Consider the following 20,346-nt stretch of genomic DNA (forward strand, 5'->3'; position numbering starts at 1 on the left):
TTATGGACGAATGAGAAGCCGCTCCCCGAGCCGCTGCAGCCGGGTTTAGTGCTGAAGTCTCTCGTCTCCTCTTCTATTTCAGTGTCACCCTACAAAGCTCCCAGAAACCTCCAGACCTCTGAGCCCACAAAGACCAGTTTCAGGGTCTCCTGGGATCCTGCGCCCGGAGACGTCAGGGGCTACAAGGTGACCTTTCAACCCGCGGGGGAGGAAGTGGACCTCGGGGAGCTGGTGGTCGGCCCCTATGACAACACTGTGGTCCTGGAGGAACTGAGGTGGGTCCCGTCAAACATTTCCAGTTTGGTTCCCAGCCCAGCAGGAACTGGGTCCAGGGTGTGACCCCAGTCAGTGACCTCTGACCTCTCATGGCTCTCCTCTCAGGGCCGGAACCAAGTACACGGTGTCGGTGATCGGGATGTTTGACGGCGGAGTGAGTTTGCCTTTGGCAGGCGAGGAGAAGACCACGCTCTCCGACGCCCCGGAGCCGCCCTCCTTCGACCCCTCTGGTAACGTCACACAGGAGAGTCGCTGGTCTGCAGGCCGGGCGTGCTCAGAGCCCTCCAGAACCAGAGCCTCCGGGGGGTCGGACCATCTCAGAAAGTTGGACCCAGACGGTCCAAAACACATTAAGAAAATTTGCCTCAAAATGGACTTCGTGGTCGCTTCGTGTTCCTGCCGCTCAGTTGGAGTGAAAAAGGCAGCACATGCTCCAGAGGACAGGAACTGTGGCCGCCGCCCTCCAGTGAGCCCGCTTCTGTCTCAAACACGGCCCGTCAACTGGTCCGGAACTAGCTGAACCGGAAAATCAGAGAATGTTTGTTCAACACATTTGCCTCAGTTTTGGTTTCAGAGAGCGAGTGAGCGAGGTGGAGGGGGCGAGCGAGAGGTGAGGAGCGAGCGAGCGAGGGGAGCGGACGCAGCAGCTCCATACGCCCACCCTCATGTGACCTCCAAACTCTTCACGTTAGTTAGAGGTGAAGAGGTCGAGCAGTGGACGGCAGGAGTGAGGTCCAGGTGCTGCTGGATCTGGTGCCAAAGCAGCCCCCGAGGAGGTTCTGACCCGGGGGCTCAGTAATGTGGAGCAGACGCACAGCCGGGGCCCAGACCAGGTCGTGTGTTCCGCGCCGGTTCCGCTCTCTGATCCCCCGATATTACTGTGCTAACGTAGCTCGGTCCAGATGTTCCGACAGGCCCATGTGGTCGATCAGAACCAGAACCAGTCCTTCACAAACCGTCCATTTGACAGGTCGTTTCAGGTTTCCGTTCTCTTAAACCCGTGGCGTGGAAACGCGGAACCGACTCGATTAAACTGTCATCCGCCGCTTCTGAAGTCCAGACTTCACCGCTGAGGACCTGACCCACAGCGGTCGGGTTGGGGGGCCCCGCCTGAAGCACCGGCTCTGGAGGGTTCTGATCCGAGCCCTGCTGCTGCCGCGTGTGACGCCTGCTTTGCCGACGACTGAGTGACCCGCCGGGCCGACCCGGTCCCAGTTCATGTTCCGCTAACATGTTGTGTTGCACACACAGGCCAAACCTAGAAAAGCTCTGCTCAAAGGTGCGCAGGCAGGAATGTGTGTGAAGAAGAGGATGACAGACGACCGGGCCAAACCGGGCCAAACCGGGCTGCAGTGACGAGGAGTTGGACCTGAGCGAGCTCTTACACAACTTCTGATGTTACATAACCATGTGTGGAGTGTTTGTGCGTGTAAACCTGAGCTTGTGATCTGCTGCTTCCAGAACCTTCCTTTCCTCTCTTCCGCCTCTTCTCTGAGAACCTGCCGGGCTAGAGTTGAACCAGGACCGGCCCACCACCACCGTGGCAGCTGTCTGACTGCTCCTGGTTTCTCCACAGAGACCAAGTGTAAGACCTCAGCGAAAGCCGACATCGTCCTGCTGGTGGACGGGTCCTGGAGCATCGGCCGCATCAACTTCAGAACCATCCGAAACTTCATCTCCCGCACGGTCAGCGTCTTCGACATCGGCCCAGACAGCGTCCAGATCGGTACTGTCCCGGCTCCTGCTGTCCCTCGTGCTTGAAGACTCCCAGCCGTTGACCCGTCTCCTCGGCAGGTCTGGCCCAGTACAGCGGGGACCCCAAGACCGAGTGGCACCTGAACGCACACCCGAACAAAGAGTCTCTGCTGAAGGCCATCGCCAACCTGCCGTACAAGGGCGGCAACACCATGACGGGTGAGTGGCGTCTCTTCTCCTGGGAAGCAAGAGAAAGATGAGCTGAAGCTCTCACCTCGTCTGCGCAGGAATGGCTCTGAAGTTCATCCTGGAGAACAACTTCAGGCCCAACGTGGGCCTTCGTGCTGACGCTCGCAAAATCGGCGTGCTGATCACCGACGGCAAGTCGCAGGACGAGATCATTCTCAGCTCCCAGAACCTGAGGAACAATGACATCGAGCTCTACGCCATCGGTGAGAGGCTTGGCGCTGACCTCCGCCCCTGACCCGCGTCCCTGACCCTCTCGCTCTCCTCAGGCGTGAAGAACGCCGACGAGAACGAGCTGCGCTCCATCGCCACAGACCCCGACGAGATCCACATGTACAACGTCAACGACTTCCAGTTCCTGGTGGACATCGTGGACGACCTGACGGGGAACCTGTGCAACAGCGTCAGAGGCCCAGGTAGCAAACTTTCTGGTCCAGAGCCTGTGAAAGTGCGGCTCCTGCGCTCCTCACTCCGGCTCCAGTCAGATTTACTGCGCGGCTAATGGCCGCTGTTGAAGGTCAGGCTCCCCGCGCTGTTCTGGAATCTTCAGTAATGACAGTGTGTAACTCTGGAACCGCCCAGGGCCCCGGGCCCCTGACGTCGCTGACCCAAGCTGCCGGCTCTTGTTCCTCACAGCGTCCCTCTGCCGCAGTGCTGGGGGCTTGGAGTCACGTGACTCGGCTGGACGCGATAACGACGGGGCTTGTCAGAGGTTGGGCGGGCGTCCCGGCGCAGCGGCGCTGCTCGCTGTCAGAGTCGCACGGCGGCGTGAATTTGTGGTGCTGGAGGTCACCTGTGAACTATGTAGCGTGTTGCTGCACGGTCTGAGCCTGCCTCTGTTTCAGGAGTGCAACTGCAGGCACCCACCAACCTGGTGACCTCGGAGGTGACCCACCGATCCTTCCGAGCCACGTGGACCGCCCCCGCCGGCTCCGTGGAGAAGTACCGGGTCACCTACATGGTAGCTGCTGGAGGGCCCACGGAAGAGGTAAGACTTGAAAGCACTTGTGGACCAGAACTGGGCCGGCAGGCGGGACAGGGGTCACGGCGAGGCCTGAGGAGCGTTAGACGACTCGTGTGTGTGTGTGTGCGTGTGTGTGTGAGGACCTGTGGGGACTGGTGTTGGACTCTTGTCACGCAATAGACGTGAGACGGTTCCTCGGCTGACTCCTGGCCGGTGTCCTCGCTCCCTGGCTGTGTTCCCTCGTGCTCCAAAGACAGAAACACTCGGCACGTGTCACGGTCCAGTCGGGTCGACCGGCCTCCTGACCAGGCTGGACTTTATCGCTTCAGCTGACAGTGGACGGGACGGTGACGACGGCCGTGCTGGACGGCCTGGATCCTCTCACCGAGTATGAGGTCAAGGTCTACGCCGTGACTGGCGAGCTGAGCAGCGAGCCGCTGACGGGACGCGAGACCACCTGTGAGTACCGTTTCCTCTGGTCGTGCCGCTGACCCCGGGTTCTGTCCACCCAGGTGTCGGGCGGAAGTGTTTGGATCAGCTGATGATGGTGTGTCTCTGCAGTGCCCCTGTCATTCGCCAAGGACATGACCGTGTACGGCGCCACCACCACCTCCCTGAGGGTGCGGTGGGAGGAGTCCAGAAGCGCCTCCGGCTACATGCTCCGCTACATGGCGACCAACGCCAGCGAGCCTCAGCAAGAGAAGGAGGTAACGTCCTGATGGACACCTTCCCCGAGCTTCCCCCCTCACACACACACACACACAGACAGTCAGGTCACACACACACACTCTTTCCACTTTAAAAAGCTCGACTTCTGCTGCAGACTGCTTCCAGATGGTTCTGCAGTCCGGCGCAGAGACGCGAGCGCCGAGGCTCAGACGTGTGGATGGGAGGCATGAGCTCATGGCGTGAAGTCATCCTGCGATAAAACGGAGCAGGTGCTGAGGCCCTCTGGAGGACTCGCACCCGCCACCCGTCAGAACACCTGTCACTCACACATGCGCCTCACTGACCCCGTCATCACAGCGCCCCCTTCTGCTGCCGACTCGCCATCACTGGGCTTCCTCTAACGTGTGGTCTCTGTCCGCAGCTGCGTGTCGCCGCCGCTGTGACGGACGTCCAGCTGTCTGAGCTCCTCCCCAACACGCAGTACTCCATCAGCCTGTTCACGCTGCACGAGGAGGTTGCCAGCGAGCCGCTGAGAGGGAGCGGAGTCACACGTACGTACAGCCGACCTTTGACCCCACCTGCACCACCGTCTCACCCAACTCAGCAGCACGAGGTCACGACCTTGCGTGCTCTAGTCTGGGGACAGGACTCGTTCAACAGTTCTGCCATCGGCTCACTGACTCGGTTGCCCACTTGTCTCCATTGTGACCTGCCGTGACTGACGGCGCTACCTGTTCTCCCTTAGTGCCCTTGTCTCCGGCTGGAGTCCTCAGAATCTCTGACGTCACTCACAGCACCATGAAGCTCAACTGGGACGCAGCGCCAGGCCTGGTCCAGAAGTACATGGTCACCTACAAGCCTGAAGACGGAGACCTGTCAGAGGTGAGCGGGCCCCCTCAGTGGCACCCAGCTTTCTCACCACCTCTGGGGTCAGAAGCTTCTGGAGATTCAGCCCGAGATGTGCACCTGTTGGAGTCATCGGAGGACGTTCTTTCTCTCTATCCTTGTGGGGACCTTTCCTGGCCGTCACCCCTTCCCCGGCCTCTCCTCCTGAACCTAACCCGAACCAGGACACTGAACCAAACTGGAACCCAGTTAGAATCACCGGCTTATTTTCCCAGAATTGGTCCCAGCAAGCCTAGCTTTACGAGGTGGACACGCACACACAGCAGAACCTGAAGTCCTCCCTCTGCAGGTGGAGGTCAGCGGTGACGTCACCACTCTGGACCTGTCGGGTCTGATCTCCCAGACGGAATACGACGTTGCTGTCACACCCATCTACGCCGAGGGCCCAGCAGTGCCGATGCTTGGGAGCGCCATCACAGGTGCCTCACCACCGAGGACCCCACTCTCACACACGCACTCTCTCACACACTCTCTCACACACTCTCTCACACTCTGTTTCCTGAGCAGACGTGGTGCCGGCCCCCAAAAACCTGCGCTTCTCAGAGGTGACGCAGACCTCTTTCAGGGCCACGTGGGATCACGGGGCTCCGGACGTGGCGCTGTACCGACTCGGGTGGACCAAGGAGGGAGAGAACGACCCCAAGTTTGTAAGTTTGCCTCCTTCACCACTCCTGCAATCACCCCCAGTCAGAGGCTCACAGCCTCTCTGGGTCTCCTCGCAGGCCATCCTGAGCAACGACGAGACCTCTCACGTCCTCGAGGACCTGGACCCTGACACTGAGTACTCGGTCACCGTCACTGCCATCTACCCCGACGAGTCGGAGAGCGAAGACCTGCTGGGCCTCGAGCGCACACGTAAGTCCTGAGCCCACTCACCTGGAGCGCTGGCGACCTGTGATGTCACAGTCTGTCCAACAGGTCCTCGCTGTGCCCCTCACCTCCCTCTCTGTCTCACAGGACTCTAAATATGTCTGCTCTTCTCTCTTCTAGTGTTGAGGGACTCGGGCGGTGTGTCAGGTGGAGAAGGTTGCTGACTCTTTGGGAAGGGTTGTGTGAGAGTGGGGGGGCGGTGTGTGTGTGTGTGTGTGTGTGTTGAGTCACCATCCAGCACTTCAGCCATGTCTTCACCACCATCACCTTCCATCTGTCAGATGCATGTCATAGCTGGGTGTTTGTGCTGCAGGGGGCGCCGTCAGGAACCGGCTGTTGTAGCTCCACTCAGCAGCTTCCTCACAGACCATGAGTCTTTGTGTGAAGTTGTTTTGGCGGCGGTGCGGCAACCAAACATCTGCGTGAGTCAACGTTTCTCGCTGCAGGAATTTTCCGTGCGCCGCGTTACGACTTCCAGCTTGTTAGCGGTTCGTTGTGTTCCCAATAGAAATTCCAAGTGAAGTGCTTCGTTCGCCGACATGGAAAACAGCTTTGAGTTGCGAACACAAACAGAATGCTCTCTTTTAATAGCCTTTTATATCATCAGAGCATCTGCGAAGCATCACCTCACTAGACTCATTAAGTTTTGTGGCCCTGGAGAGAAGCCTCGCGGCCCTCCCTCGGCCCCGAGCCAGTGTTTGAGCGGAGCATTCTTCAGAGTGTAGGGGCCCGCTCTTATTAGCTCATCCCAGAGAAATCATGTGGGGACCATCACTGTCACAGCGGTGACTCCCCACTCGCACAGCTCTGACTTGGACTGGTGGCCTGACTTGAGCTGGCAGCAGCACTTCCTGACGGCATCCCTGCACCATCATTGTTGTCATCTCCATCGTCCTCAACCATTTCAGCCTCTTGACCCACAGGATGTGGGATCATCATCATCATCGTCATCTTCATCTTCATCACCATGTAAAAACACCAGGTCCTCCTTCTCTAACTTGATCTGTTCTGGATCCTCCCAGTGCCTGCTGGTCCGCCCCAGAACCTCCGGGTTTTCAACGCCACCACCTCCTCACTGTCGCTCAGATGGGACCCGGCCCCTGGACCCGTCCAGACCTACGAGGTGGTCTACACTCCCGCCGCCGGAGGAGAGCCGCTTTCTGTAAGTCCTCATTAAGTATCATCAAAGTAAGTCATCGGGGAACGTTTCTGAAAGTGGACGGGCTTCTCGCTCATTTGCTGCGCTGAGGCTGAAGACTATGAAGCTGTTTTCAGGACGGCAGCTTCCTCATAAATCACACAGGAAGAAGCGAGTCCTCCACCAACATGTCTCTGGCTTCTTCCAACCAAATCTGGATCCACTCAGCGACTCCCGGTTCTGTCAGACGCGCCGCCGCTCGGGTCGAGCCTCTCACCAGAAGCACGTCCCTCGACGCCGCACGCGAGTCTGTATTCAGGGTTTTGTTCTTGTTGCGAATTGAGTTGTGGTTCTACCGTTCTGGGCTCTGACAGCCTCTGGGTCCCCGGGGCCCCGGAGACAAACCAGCTCTGTCTGGCTTGGCTGTGAATGGATGAGGAGATGATCCTTCAGAAGAGCACAGTCATACGGGCCCAGAGAGGCTGGGCTTTCCTCCTGCCACCTCCTGAGTCCAGAGACACTGATGTTCCCACAGAACCATCTCCAAGCGTCTGTCAGCTGCTGGACATCTGGTGGATGACGGTGTCCCGCGGCTGAGCAACTGTGGGATGAGTCGTGCGTCTGGCCGCGAGACTCGCATTCCTGCACGGTGACTCCACGGTGATTAGCGCTGGAGATGACTTGAAAGCTTACGCTGGGAGGAAAAACGCCTCCGACGTGTCTTTGTGTCCTTGAGATGTTTTGACAGCGATGGCCAAAACAGCGTGTCAGGGTCGGCGGGCGATGACAGCGCTACAACTGCAGCTAATGCGTCCCTGATCCTGCGGAGAGTCACATGTGCTCAGCAGGAGACGCTCCGGCATCTGGCGCCGCGGTGTTGTCAGACAGGTCACGTGATCTTCTGGTGTATGTTGAGGATGAGCTCAGCAGTTGTCTTGTGTAACGGCGTCTGAGATCAGCCGTCCTCCGGCTCCGGTCCGGACCGGAGCGCCCAGGTTCACCAGGCTTCTCACTCCTAGCTCTGCAGTCCAGCTTTGCGTCAGAGTGGACCACGGTGTTCCGGTTGGCCCAGATTCACCGGGACGATGAAGTCACTGCTGCAGAGGACGGAGAAAAACCAAGTGGTTCACTTGAGCTCTGACGTTCTCTCCGGCGCCTGTGAAGCTGCAGGCTTCTCTGCTCATCCATGGACATATTTTCATGTCTGCCATGTCCAAGCAGTGTTGGATGAGCGCCACCTTCAGTCAAAGCTTCACACTAGGCAAGTGGTTTTTCATCGGACTTCATCAAAGTTCTGTTCCTCTGATGCCAGGTCTCGGTGGGAGGGAGGAAGACCAGCACTGTGCTGCAGAAGTTGGACCCTGACACGGGCTACACCATCAACGTGGCGGCCATTTACCCGAACGGAGACCGGAAAGAAGTTTCTGGGGATGGAAGAACGAGTGAGGCCTCAGTCACTGCTGCCTGCCTCACCAACCCTCTGCTGTCCTCATGTCAAACTCTCGTCTCCTCAGAGCCACTGGGCGGAGTCCGGAACCTGCAGGTCCGAAACCCAACCATGACCACTCTGAATGTGCAGTGGGAACCGGCAGAAGGGCGTGTTAAGGGGTACAAGGTGGTCTACGCCCCGGCAACCGGAGGAGATGAGAGCACGGTAGGACCTGAGTCACGTGGTAGTTGCTGGCCTGAACAACTGAGGCGTTTATTGTCTGGATGGGCGCAGGAGCAAGTGTCCGGAGGAACCACCAGCGCCGTCCTGCGAGGTCTTCTGCCTGACACTATCTACAGAGTCTCGCTGGTGCCTGTGTATGCTGAGGGTGACGGGAAGCCCATGTCAGAGAACGGAAAGACCCGTGAGTCAAGTTTAGGTTCGAGTGTGGATAAGAACCAATGAATTCACTCACAAAACATACACTCTTCAGTCCCGATGGGCGGAGTCCGGAACCTGCAGGTCCTGAACCCGACCATGACCACGCTAAATGTGCGCTGGGAGTCCGCAGAAGGTCGTGTCAAGGAGTATAAGGTGGTCTACGCCCCCGCGGCAGGTGGAGACGAGAGCATGGTAGGACTGATGACATATGAACACGTGAGGTGCATCTGTGGTCCTCATTTTTGGATGTTCATAGGAGCAAGTGTCCGGAGGAACCACCAGCACCGTCCTGCGAGGTCTTCAGCCCGACACCCTCTACAGGGTCTCGCTGGTGCCCGTGTACGCCGAAGGCGAGGGGAAGGTCATGTCGGAGAACGGCAAGACTCGTGAGTCAAATTTGTCTCCTGTTGTGTCATGAGGAGGCTTCTGTTCCAGGTTTTGAGGTTTTGAACTTGGATGTAGTCACCTGGAACGTACTGTGGTGTCTGCAGGGCCTCTAGGCGGAGTGAAGAGCCTGCGCATCTCCAACCCCACCATGACGTCTCTGACGGTCAACTGGGACCCGGCCGACGGAGCCGTGCGACTCTATAAGGTCTTCTACGTCCCTGCGGCTGGCGGTCAGGAACTGATGGTGAAACGACAGTTTTCTGTCACTGGCGGATCCTTGTTGTACGATACTCACCTGGGTCTGGCTCCTTAGGAACCGGTCCCAGCTGGCACCACCAACATCATCCTGAGGAACCTCACTCCCGACACCCAGTACACAGTGTCGGTCCTGCCCGTCTACCCGGCCCGTGAGGGCAAGCGTCAGTCGGAGAGTGGGAAGACCTGTGAGTGGCGGCCTGGGCTCTCGCCGGCTTCTGCTGGGCTCTCACCCTGTGGTTTCCTCTGCAGTGCCACTGGGCGGCGTCGGAACCATGCGGGTCAGTAACCCCACCATCACCACACTGACTGTGACATGGGACCCAGCTGACGGAAACGTGCAGGGCTACAAAGTCATCTACGTGCCGTCAGACGGAGGAGCTGAGATCGTGGTACGAGTCACTCGCTGAGGCATTTCTGTTTCTTCCGTCCCTTGGGAAGGTTTGAGTCTAGTTGTAGTCAAAGGGCTGTACCGGAGTGATGTCTTCGTCATACCCTAATCCCCCACGATGCTCCTGTTCTCACCTCTTTGGTGTGCGTCTCTGTCTGGCTCACCTGATGATGCTGTGTCCTGCAGGAGCAAGTGTCTGAGAGCACCACCGGCACCATCCTGGACAAACTCCTGCCCGACACTCGCTACACCGTCACTGTGGTGCCTGTCTACGCCGAGGGTGATGGGCCCAGTCTGTCTGATGCTGGCAAGACACGTGAGTATCTAAGTGGCTGACCGCTCCCCCTCCCCAGCCCCGCTGACCCCTGATGCTCCCCTCTCAGGCCCACTGGGCTTCGCCAGGAACCTCCAAGTGACCGATCCAACAACCAGCACGCTGAACGTCCGCTGGGATCCAGCAGAGGGGAACGTCCGAGAATACATTGTCATCTGGCTGCCGGCGGCGGGCGGGGAGCAAGAAGTGGTAAGACCTGGTCCACACCTGGGCCATCACTGCCTCTTGGGGTTGGCATGAGTCCAAATCTCTGGCTCTCATCCAGGGCCAGGTGTCTGGAACCACCACGTCCACCCTGTTGAAGGACTTGGAGCCCAACACAGAGTACACCGTCACTGTGGTTCCAGTTTACCCTGAGATGGAGGGGAAGTCTCAGTCCGCCAACGGGAAGACCAGTGAGTCGGAACCTCTCCAGAGCCAATGTGAACTCAGATAACCCCCGGTCTTTGCTCCAGATCCTCTGGGAGGAGTGAAGAACTTGAAGGTGACCAATCCGACCATCAACTCACTGACGCCCCGTTGGGACCCAGCGGTGGGAAACGTGCGCAGCTACAAGATCATCTACGCCGCAGAACCAGGCGGCGCGGAGAAGACGGTGCCCATCTGTGGTCTGCAATCACGGGGCTGACTGTGACGCTGACCACGGTTCTGCTCTACAGGTGGAGGTCTCAGGAGGAACCACCAGCACGGTGCTCAGGAACCTCGACCCGGACACACCCTACAACGTGACAGTGGTCCCGGTTTATCCCGACGTGGAGGGAATCAGACAGAGCGAGAAGGGCAGAACCAGTGAGTCAGAGTGAGGAACTGAAGCTCAGATCATCAGAACAGAACAAATATTCTCTCTCCCAGAGCCTCTGGGCGGCGTGAAGAACCTACAGGTGACGGACCCCACAACCAGCTCCCTGAGGGTCCGCTGGGACCCGGCGGAAGGGGATGTGCGACAGTACAAGGTCCTCTATGTTCCTGCTACAGGAGGAACCCCGACCACGGTTGGTGGATGGCATTGGCCAGAGCAACGGCAGGAGGCTTCACTCTCCGCTTGGCTCTCCCAACAGACCATGATCTCGGGCATGACCACCAACACTGTCCTACGAGACCTGCGGCCTGACACAGAGTACAAGGTGACAGTGGTGCCGGTTTATCCTGACGCCGAGGGCAAACCTGCCGCCGAGAGTGGGAAGACGAGTGAGTCCACGACCAAGCCAGGCCCGAGGGTCGCCTCTCTCACTAGATATCCTGAAATTCTGTTTGGGGTCGGCTCACCTGCTGTGGTCTGCGGGTTCTCCCTCCTCCATGTAAGGTGGACTCTGATAGTCCTAGGTCTGAGGAGACACCCAGAGTCTGACTTTGTTCTGCAGCATGGTCAGTTAACCCTCCCCCTAAGCTGTGACTATGACAGTTGAGCCAAGTCATGTGAAATTGTGTAGATCTGCTCCTCTGGCCAGGTGAAGTCCTCATGTAAAGATCTAGAAGTTTTGATCCATTTGTGGGTGGTTGAAATGGACCTGCAGTTTCTAGTCCAAAATCTCACATGTGGGCTGATGTGATCTGGTCCACAGAGGCGTTGGGTGGCGTGAAGAACCTCCAGGTCTCAGACCCGACCACCAGCTCACTGAAGGTCCGCTGGGAGCCGGCAGAGGGAAATGTCCGTCAGTACCGGCTCTTCTACGTTCCAGCAGCGGGTGGCACAGAAGACATGGTGGGTCCATTTTAGACCGGATCACAGGCAGCCATGCTGACTGAAAGGTCTCCTGCATCTGAACAGGAACAGGTCTCAGGAGGCACCACCAGCACCACCCTGAGGAACCTGCTGTCCGACATGGTCTACACCATCACCGTGGTCCCTGTGTACCCCCAGGGTGAAGGTCTGCGCCAGGCCGAGACAGGAAAGACTCGTAAGTACCAGAACCACGCAGAGACTCGTCCGCAGGTATGAAGCAGAGACATCAGACCTGACTCATGTCTCAGACTCGATCCATCGGAACTTGACCCTGACAAGTCGCTCAGACAGGTCTCAGTTCCCTGTGGTGGCTGGACTGGACCTAGTCTGGTGTTCTGGTGTCTGGACACGTTGAGTCCCGCACCAACGTGGACCTGGTCAGGTAGAACCTGTGAATCACGATTGTCGCTGAAGCAACTCACCAATGAGACGAGAGGAATTCCGCTGAATTTTCGGCCCAAGTTCTGGCGGTTCTGCAGGTCTGTCTTTTTGACCGAACTCAGAGTCCTGTTTTGCTCTGTCAGTCATTGAAGTAACTCGAGCAGAAGCGGATCAGGTCCAGATCCAGATGTTCACTTCTGCAGTGCGTTACGTAAGAGCACGATTTTGACTAGAATCAGCTCTGACAGCGCGAGTCAGCCGCAGACCTCAGGGTTCATGTGGGGAGACATCAGCGAGCCACATCAGAAACCTTCCCCTCCACCTCTTCCTCCACAGTTCCCCGCACTCCCCCGAGGAACGTGCAGGTCTACGACCCCTCCCCCAACAGCCTGAGCGTGCGCTGGGAGCCGGCCAGCGGCCGCGTGCAGCAGTACCGGGTGGCCTACTCCTCCCTGGTGGGAAGTCGACCGTCGTCGGGATCTGTGAGTAGAGCTCTTGGTTGGTCTTCCACTGCTCCGTCTGGACCCGTCCTGAGCTTATGTTCAGTTATGTCGTGACTCGCACTCGACCCTGTGACTGAGATCCTGTTTTTGGTGGACTGATGCCAATCCCATCATAGTTCTGGTGTGCACCTGGGCCAGTGACAGGAAAGACACTGGTCCAGAAGCTTCAGGACCAATGTGATGTCAAGAGGAAGTCACTGCTCCCACCTTCATTCTCAACTCTCTGCCTGAAGGTTCTGGTTCCGGGAAATCTAAACACAGCCTTACTGGACAACCTGATCCCGGACACACCGTACTCGGTGGACGTGACGGCGCTGTATGCTGACGGTGAGGGCGGAGCCGTGAAGAGCCAGGGCAAAACAAGTGAGTGGGGTCATGTGACCGTCAGAGAGCGCAGTGGACGAAGTTGGTGGCGCAGCACTAACCCGACATGCTGCTGGTTTCAGTCCCTCGAACCGGCCCCAGGAACATGCGGGTGTTTGATGCCACCACCAGCACGCTCACCATCGGCTGGGATCACGCCGAGGGTCCCGTCAGGCAGTACAGGATCACGTATGCGCCCATGACCGGGGCGCCCGCCAGTCAGTTGGTGAGTAAACAGCTGGAGCCGACGCCAAGACTCGGCAGGAGGACTGACTCGACCCCGGGACCTCCAAACCTGTCTTCTCTGTGTCTCTCAGACGGTGGTTCCTGGGAACAGGAACAATGCCATGCTGCAGAACCTCCTGCCCGACACCCCCTACAACATCACCGTCGAGGCGGTCTACGCCGACGGCCCCGGGGGCTCCCTCAACGGCAACGGACGCACAGGTGAGCCAGAACCGCTTCTTTTGAACCGGTGGGAGGCGAACAGAAAGGAGACTCTCTTCTGCCGCAGTGGGTCTCCTGAGTCCGAGAAACCTCCGCATCTCAGATGAGTGGTACACCCGTTTCCGTGTGGCCTGGGACCCGGTGACAGCGCCAGTGGAGGGCTACAGGCTGATCTACTCTCCTGAGGGTGAGTCACAGATGTCAAATCCTTGACCTTGGGAGAGCTCCCTCTGCTGGCTGAAGCACAGCGTCATCAGGAGGATCGGAGAACCTCTGTTCTGCTGCTTCCCAGGTTCCAATCGCAGCATGGACTTCTTCGTGGGCGACGTGAGCTCTTACACGCTGCACAACCTGCAGCCAGGCACCACCTACGACGTCAAAGTTGTGGCCCAGTACACGGGCGGAGTGAGCGCGCCGCTGGCCGGACGGGGAACCACGTGTAAGTGGGTGGGGCTGGACTTCAGAGTGACAGGCTGCTCTCTGATCTGTCATCTTCTCACAGTGCACCTGAACGTGACCAACATCGAGACCTTCAACGTGGACCACGACAAGTTCTGCATCAAGTGGACCCCTCACCGGGCCGCCACGTCCTACCGCCTCAAACTCAACCCACTGGACCGTAAGTCTCCTCCCACCCATGCCATCACCACCCGAGCAGACGCAGCCGCACGGCCTGGAGGTCCTGAACCTTGGAAGTCCACGCACAGGAAACCAGAGCTGGAGACTCCTGGAGAGACAAATGAAGTGATGAGGACAGAAGGTGGAAGACGTCTGCTGAAGCTGAACCAGGGCAGGGACCTGAGCTGTGGCTGTATAGGGCGCTCTCCTGTCACTGCAACCACAGACATTTCAGGTCTTCACGGAGGCCAAATATGAGTCTCTGCTGAGACACGTCGTCTCGTAAATCTTCTCGCTGAGTGCCAGAGAGGATGTAAAACGTGTGTCAAACACCAGTTCATGCTGCATCAACTGGCGTCCGACTCGAGACACGCAAGCGCCCTGGCTGTGACCCCACCCCTCTGACTCTTCATGTCCCCACAGCTGCCAGCAAAGGTCAACACGAGATCACCATCCCTGCTGGTCGCCCACAGTACTGCTTCGAAGGGCTCTCGCCAGACGCGCTCTACAAGGCCACGGTCTTCGTGCAGACGCCGAACCTGGAGGGTCCCGGGGTCTCCACCCAGGAGAGGACCTGTGAGTGGAGGACCCGTGGACCAGCAACTGCTTGCAGGGAGACGCCAACGTCCTGTCATGTCTTTCTGTCGCAGTGCCCAAGCCGACGCCCGTCCCCACGCTCCCGCCCACGCCCACGCCGCCGCCCACCATCCCCCCAGCCTGGGCCGGTGAGTTTCAACGTCCTCGTCTTGAGCTCCTGACCCCGGTTCTGACGTGTGCCCCGGCTGCTCAGTGTGCAAAGGTGCTAAAGCCGACCTGGTCTTCCTGATCGACGGCTCCTGGAGCATCGGCGAGGACAGTTTCACCAAAGTCATGAACTTCGTCGCCAGTGTGATAGCAGCCTTTGATGTGGTCGGACCCTCTGGGATGCAGGTTTGTGTCGGGGGGGGGGTCTTGGGTAGTGAGGAGCTCCTCTGAGTCAGTTGCATCCTGTGGGGTTCCCAGGTCTCCTTCGTTCAGTACAGTGACTATGCCAAGACTCAGTTCAGGCTGGACGCGTACCAGGACAAAGGCGTCGCCATGGCGTCCGTGCTCCAGATCCGCTACCAGGGAGGAAACACCAAGACCGGTCCGTCCTGCCTACTCGAGACTCGCCGGACTTTCCCGCCTTGGACAAACTGGGCCTCACAGTGTCTGTGTCTCCGGGCAGGCATGGCGCTGAAGCATGTGTACGAGAAGGCCTTCTCAGTGGAGAACGGAAGGAGGCGGAACGTTCCCAAGATCGTGGTGACCATCACGGATGGACGCTCCCAGGACGATGTCAAGCAGAACGCCGCCAAGCTGCAGCACGCAGGTGAGCAGTCACAGCTGTGAGCCTCTCACCGCAGGCTCCCTGGGGGCTTCTGACGCCCGGGTCCGCTCCGCAGGCTACAGCGTCTTCGCCATCGGGGTGGCGGACGTGGACTTCCTGGAGCTGCAAGCCATCGGGAGCAAGCCCAGCGAGAGACATACGTTTGTGGTGGACGACTTTGACGCCTTCAACACCATCAAGGAGAATCTGGTGACGTTCATCTGCGAAACCGCCTCTTCTAGTGAGAGCCCCCCGCCCCGCCTCGCGCCAGCGCGCCCCCGCCTCCCGCTCAACTGTCCCGTCTCTCTCCACAGCCTGCCCCCTCATCTTCCTGAACGGATTCACGTCGCCGGGTGAGACGCCGCTGAGCAAGCTCACGCGGAACCTCTGACCCTGGATGGGAGCCGTTACCATGGCGACCAGCTCGCGTTGACCCAATGTGTTTTCAGGTTTCCGGATGCTGGAGGCCTTCAACCTGACCCAGAAGACCTACAGCTCAGTCAAGGGCGTGTCCATGGAGCCCGGCTCCTTCAACAGCTACGCGTCTTACAGACTCCACCGCAACGCCTTCCTGACGCAGCCCACCACGTGAGTGCCATGGCTCCTCACTGGGGCGGCTCCCGGGCACTAACCACACATGACTGTGTGCAGGGACGTCCACCCTGATGGACTCCCGTCCTCTTTCACCATCATCATGACGCTCCGCCTCCTGCCCGACTCGCCCACGGAGGCCTTCGACCTCTGGCAGATTTCTACCAGAGACCACCAGCCAGAGACCGGCCTCACCGTAGACCGTAAATGCAAACTAACTGCTTAGCCTTACTTGTGGGGAGCGTGCGTTCACCTGTGTGTCTCCCACTTCAGCCTCAAAACAGAGCGTCTCCTTCTACAACAAAGACGAGGGTGGCGCCATTCAGCGTGCCACCTTCAGCAACCAGCACGTGAAGAAGATTTTCCACGGCAGCTTCCACAAGGTGAGCTCCCGTCCCCCTGGCCCGGTCACGCCGAGACGCTCGGCAGCAAGCGCTAATCCCGGTGTGGTGATGAGACGACCAGTCCTCTTGTTGGGGCGGGATGGTCCTGGTTGATGTCCCTGAGCTCACGCTGACCAGACAGAGGTGCGGGTCCAGGGATCCAGCCCACGGTGGAGCTCAGCATTCCAAACGTTCCAAATTTGCGCAAGATTACAGGATGGATCTGCTCAGCCCGGACCCCTGCCTTTTCCGAACCGGCCCGGGGTCGCGTCGGGTTCATGATGGAACTTCTTTGATCTTCTGCTACCCTTTGATTTACGACCTGGACGGCGCTCATCAGCTCCCGTCTTCTGCAGGATTAAAGAGGAATTCTGGTCGTCTGAAGTTTCCACATCCAGGATCCACCGTAAATCCCAAAATAAATGTGGAGCTCGGTGCGTCCATGGCTTTCATCAGCTTGTCAGTTCTCCTGTCCGGTGTAATCGCTGTCTGAAAGCCGCCCGGGACCTTCAGAGCAGATCGCCACCGTGAGGCAGGAACAATATGGCTGACCATCATGCCGCGTGAGCCACGATGCCTGCTGCTTCTGCTGAGTCAGCAAATGTGATGAGGATTATCAGGCGGGGGGTGAGGGGTGCTGACATCACAGGCTCTGTGCAGCACGGTCAAGTGAGTCGCTGAGGTCCGGCCCTGGAGCAGCACAGAAGATGTCACAGGTTCAGTCCCGCAGGGTCAAGTCGTTCAGTCCTGCCGCCGAAGGCAAAGGTCAGAGGTGAAGTTTGGCCCTGAGCCGGCTGTCAGAGTCTGGTTAACCTTGTCCTCTGCGGGTCACCGGGGTCAAGGACCTTTCTCTTGGCTGTTTAGTGTAGCAGAGCTCGTAAAGAGATTTAGGAGCTTCAGCTGCAGACCCGCTCCACTTCCTGGACCCGACAGGGTTCTGATCCTGATGGAACCCGACAAGCATTCGCCTCCCCGAGGCACCCAACCACCCGCGCGCTCAGACACGGCGAGCCCACACTCGACACCGTCCCAACGCCGACAGCAAACCGTGATCTCTCTCGTTATGCGCTGGAAACGTGGGAGCGGATCCCAGCAGGTCCCAGAAGAAGACTCTCCCCCGTGCGCAGACGAGGATCGTCTTGCCGGAGGGAAGTCATAAATAACAAGCTCAGGAACAAGACGGGAAGAAGGTTGTCATGTAGACTCGGCTCTCTGGGGTCCTGGCCGAGGCACATGTGAGACCACCACACGTCGCCCAGGGACTTCCCGGACTGGGGGGGTGTTTACTGGTGCTGGGGCTCAGGCTGAGTTGTGTTTACACTTCGGCCTCACTGAGGTTTCTCCTCCTGAGTCATGCTGAAGTCCAAACCTCAGCAGTCTCTGCTTCTGATCCAGGACCCACTTCCTGCCCCAGATCTGGACCTGCTGGTCACAGAGCTGAACCCTCCATGACTCATTGCGTGTTTTTGAAAAACCCACCACAGTATGGGCTCCAGTTCTGAGGTGAGACATGTTCACTGCTTCTGGGGTACAGGGGTCTGGACCCCCTGCTCCGCTGAGGAGAGCTGAGTCAGTAGGCTTGGGTTCCAGGCTTCCTTCTGAGTCCAGCCCCGGTGAGAATGGAGCGAACAGCGGGTCCAGCCAGTCCCCTCGGGGCTGGACCAGGACCGCTTCCTCTGAATGTCAGAAAGCGAAAGGAGTTTGCAACATTCCTCAGATTCCTCCCCACAAACAGAACTCCAGCTGAGAATGGTGTCCTGGGCTGACCCGGCGCTCCAGACTCATCATCATAATCTGGCAGGATCAGAACCAGACTCCTGCTCCCAGAACAAAGAGCTGAAGTGTCTGTCTCCTGCAGCTCCACGTCCTCGTCTCGGCCAGCGAAGTGAAGCTCAACATCGACTGTCAGGAGGTCGCCGTCCAGCCGCTCAAGCCGGCCGGGAACACCAGTCGGGACGGGTACCAGGTTCTGGGCAAGATGGGCTCCAAGCAGGAGTCTGCTGCCGTGAGTCCACCGTCACGCCTCGCTCAGTCGTTTCTTTCGTCTTTTTCATTTTCGTGAATTCTGTTTTAAGAGTTTCACCCTCATCATCATCAGTTCTGAGCCTTTTGGAACCTCCAAGTTCTGATCCGATCTTTGTGTCCGAGTCTTTCCTGTCCTGACCATCTCTCTTCCCACGAGGAAGTCACCGTTTGCCTTCTGTCCTTCCTGTCCAGTACCAGCTCCAGATGTTCGACATGGTCTGCAGCTTGGGTTGGACCAGTCGGGACCGCTGCTGCGACCTCCCGTCCAAGGTGAGATGGGCACACGTCATCACTGAGGAGCTGAAACATTACGACCAGCAGGCAGTCAGAGGTCAAACCCGGTTCTGTCCTGGTTTGGCTCTGTGGCTCAGAGGGACACGTGCTCTGGAGGTGGAGAGAGCCCCGGGCCTCGTGAGCTCCAGGAGATAGAGACCATCCTGAGATGACATCTGATTCTGGAGAGCCTTTGTTATTGAATTGGTTTCCAGATCCGAATTCCATCAGCCGCCACAGAACGTGTCGATGTTTGTTTGTACATCTGCGCCGCATCAGCACCGGACTCACAGGAACCCATCAGACACCTGGTTCCCCTCAGAGGTCCAGACCCAGGAGAAGGCAGAACTGTTTAATGACACGTGAAGCTCGGCGTGAGCGTGGAACTCATTACTGAGTCCTGACAGTAAAACTCAGATGAGGGTGTTTGGACTCACAGCCAGCTGCAGGTTCTGGTTCTGCTGGAGCTCTCAGCCCAGATCAAAGAGTCACCGTCGCTGCAAAACATCTCTGATCTGCTGACAGCCAAAACTCACAACACAAAACAAAGTCAGATCCTTTTCAACTCCCAGGCTCGGTTCTGCCCCCCCGTCACTGCCGGTTCTGACCCGTGTGCCTCCTCTTCTCCACGCAGAGAGACGAGCTCAAGTGTCCGGCGCTTCCCAACGCCTGTAGCTGCGCCTCGGCTGGGACCGGGCCCGCGGGTCCTCAGGGCCCAGTGGTGAGTCTTCACACACAGTGGTGTTGCAGCGGCGCGGTGAGGAGCCTCTTCTCCTTTGGTCCCTGATCCTCCAGACTCTTCTCACGTCATGTTAGCGATGAGCTGTGAATGTTCCAGGTTGAACACTGATCCACTTAAACCAGGGGAAACTTCTCTGAGTGGGGGAGGGAGACGGGGAGGGAGGGAGATCAGAGCAGGAAGGCGGCAGAGGAAAGTGAAAGTGAGTCTTGCAGCGTCTCACTATTGAGTCAGAGTTAGGAGCCAGAGCGAAAAGATGTGGAAGCAGCTGGAGGTTCAGGTCAGTGAGAGGTCAGTCACGTCACTAACCAGGACTCGGGTCTCCTCAGGGGGCGCCGGGCAACAAAGGACCTCGAGGAGAGAGAGGAGAGAGTGGTCCTTCTGTGAGTATCTGTATCTGGCTGGCTCGGCTGGTGAAGGTCACTGGAAGGTGCTTCTTCGATTCTGATTGTGGTTTCAGGGTGCACTGGGTCCACGCGGAAACAGCGGCCCGCCTGGACCCATGGGTCTCCCAGGACCTCAGGGACCCAGCGGACTGTCCATCCCAGGAGAGGCGGTGAGTCCCAGACCATGTGGTCTAGTCTGCACTCTCCAAAGTTGATCAGACGTTCCCTCTGATCTCAGGGCCGACCAGGACCTAAGGGAGACCCCGGAGACTCCGGTCTGCCAGGCCAGAAAGTAAGTCCAGTTCCCACTGTGAGCCCAGAGTCATGGCTCGGTGAAGTCCACCCTGGCCGCACTGCAGAGCAGGGACCGGATGTGAAGTGCATCCCAGCTCCAGTACCACGGGAGACTCTGGTTCTGAGATTCCTGCTCCACTGCTTGTTGGCCCTAGTTTGGCCCTGGATGAGGATGAAAGTGTAGCAGACTTTAAGTCTTTCTTGTGTCCAGGGTTCCCGAGGTCCTTCAGGTCCCGTCGGACCCATCGGACCTGCCGGGGTCCGGGTGAGT

The 20,346-nt window shown here is 58.4% G+C and overlaps 1 protein-coding gene across 7 annotated transcripts in view; it reads left to right on the plus strand.

Moving 5' to 3' along the window:
* Window positions 1–20,346, plus strand: part of col12a1b (collagen, type XII, alpha 1b) — a 33,977-nt gene that overhangs the window by 11,296 nt on the left and 2,335 nt on the right. For 5 of the 7 annotated variants that reach the window (XM_053880558.1, XM_053880559.1, XM_053880564.1 and 2 more), the window contains 57 exons: window positions 83–275; window positions 382–506; window positions 1,853–2,002; window positions 2,071–2,190; window positions 2,259–2,423; window positions 2,487–2,633; window positions 3,063–3,205; window positions 3,511–3,640; window positions 3,743–3,888; window positions 4,272–4,401; window positions 4,596–4,732; window positions 5,046–5,175; window positions 5,264–5,403; window positions 5,479–5,611; window positions 5,747–5,782; window positions 6,649–6,788; window positions 8,077–8,206; window positions 8,279–8,418; window positions 8,488–8,617; window positions 8,687–8,826; window positions 8,891–9,020; window positions 9,126–9,265; window positions 9,335–9,464; window positions 9,529–9,668; window positions 9,854–9,983; window positions 10,051–10,190; window positions 10,267–10,396; window positions 10,457–10,596; window positions 10,661–10,790; window positions 10,854–10,993; window positions 11,060–11,189; window positions 11,564–11,703; window positions 11,770–11,899; window positions 12,442–12,587; window positions 12,842–12,971; window positions 13,055–13,197; window positions 13,289–13,418; window positions 13,486–13,605; window positions 13,711–13,857; window positions 13,921–14,037; window positions 14,460–14,612; window positions 14,687–14,761; window positions 14,827–14,966; window positions 15,039–15,162; window positions 15,244–15,387; window positions 15,461–15,625; window positions 15,699–15,737; window positions 15,834–15,972; window positions 16,036–16,178; window positions 16,249–16,358; window positions 18,217–18,363; window positions 18,576–18,653; window positions 19,291–19,377; window positions 19,725–19,778; window positions 19,856–19,951; window positions 20,020–20,073; window positions 20,287–20,340. In XM_053880558.1, the coding sequence (XP_053736533.1) occupies window positions 83–275; window positions 382–506; window positions 1,853–2,002; window positions 2,071–2,190; window positions 2,259–2,423; window positions 2,487–2,633; window positions 3,063–3,205; window positions 3,511–3,640; window positions 3,743–3,888; window positions 4,272–4,401; window positions 4,596–4,732; window positions 5,046–5,175; window positions 5,264–5,403; window positions 5,479–5,611; window positions 5,747–5,782; window positions 6,649–6,788; window positions 8,077–8,206; window positions 8,279–8,418; window positions 8,488–8,617; window positions 8,687–8,826; window positions 8,891–9,020; window positions 9,126–9,265; window positions 9,335–9,464; window positions 9,529–9,668; window positions 9,854–9,983; window positions 10,051–10,190; window positions 10,267–10,396; window positions 10,457–10,596; window positions 10,661–10,790; window positions 10,854–10,993; window positions 11,060–11,189; window positions 11,564–11,703; window positions 11,770–11,899; window positions 12,442–12,587; window positions 12,842–12,971; window positions 13,055–13,197; window positions 13,289–13,418; window positions 13,486–13,605; window positions 13,711–13,857; window positions 13,921–14,037; window positions 14,460–14,612; window positions 14,687–14,761; window positions 14,827–14,966; window positions 15,039–15,162; window positions 15,244–15,387; window positions 15,461–15,625; window positions 15,699–15,737; window positions 15,834–15,972; window positions 16,036–16,178; window positions 16,249–16,358; window positions 18,217–18,363; window positions 18,576–18,653; window positions 19,291–19,377; window positions 19,725–19,778; window positions 19,856–19,951; window positions 20,020–20,073; window positions 20,287–20,340 (7,190 nt within the window). The remainder of the gene's footprint in view (window positions 1–82; window positions 276–381; window positions 507–1,852; window positions 2,003–2,070; window positions 2,191–2,258; window positions 2,424–2,486; window positions 2,634–3,062; window positions 3,206–3,510; window positions 3,641–3,742; window positions 3,889–4,271; window positions 4,402–4,595; window positions 4,733–5,045; window positions 5,176–5,263; window positions 5,404–5,478; window positions 5,612–5,746; window positions 5,783–6,648; window positions 6,789–8,076; window positions 8,207–8,278; window positions 8,419–8,487; window positions 8,618–8,686; window positions 8,827–8,890; window positions 9,021–9,125; window positions 9,266–9,334; window positions 9,465–9,528; window positions 9,669–9,853; window positions 9,984–10,050; window positions 10,191–10,266; window positions 10,397–10,456; window positions 10,597–10,660; window positions 10,791–10,853; window positions 10,994–11,059; window positions 11,190–11,563; window positions 11,704–11,769; window positions 11,900–12,441; window positions 12,588–12,841; window positions 12,972–13,054; window positions 13,198–13,288; window positions 13,419–13,485; window positions 13,606–13,710; window positions 13,858–13,920; window positions 14,038–14,459; window positions 14,613–14,686; window positions 14,762–14,826; window positions 14,967–15,038; window positions 15,163–15,243; window positions 15,388–15,460; window positions 15,626–15,698; window positions 15,738–15,833; window positions 15,973–16,035; window positions 16,179–16,248; window positions 16,359–18,216; window positions 18,364–18,575; window positions 18,654–19,290; window positions 19,378–19,724; window positions 19,779–19,855; window positions 19,952–20,019; window positions 20,074–20,286; window positions 20,341–20,346) is intronic. The other 2 variants (XM_053880560.1, XM_053880561.1) reach the window with 2 other exon arrangements.

This window comes from Synchiropus splendidus, chromosome 12 (genome assembly GCF_027744825.2).
Source record: "Synchiropus splendidus isolate RoL2022-P1 chromosome 12, RoL_Sspl_1.0, whole genome shotgun sequence".
NCBI lineage: Eukaryota > Metazoa > Chordata > Actinopteri > Syngnathiformes > Callionymidae > Synchiropus > Synchiropus splendidus.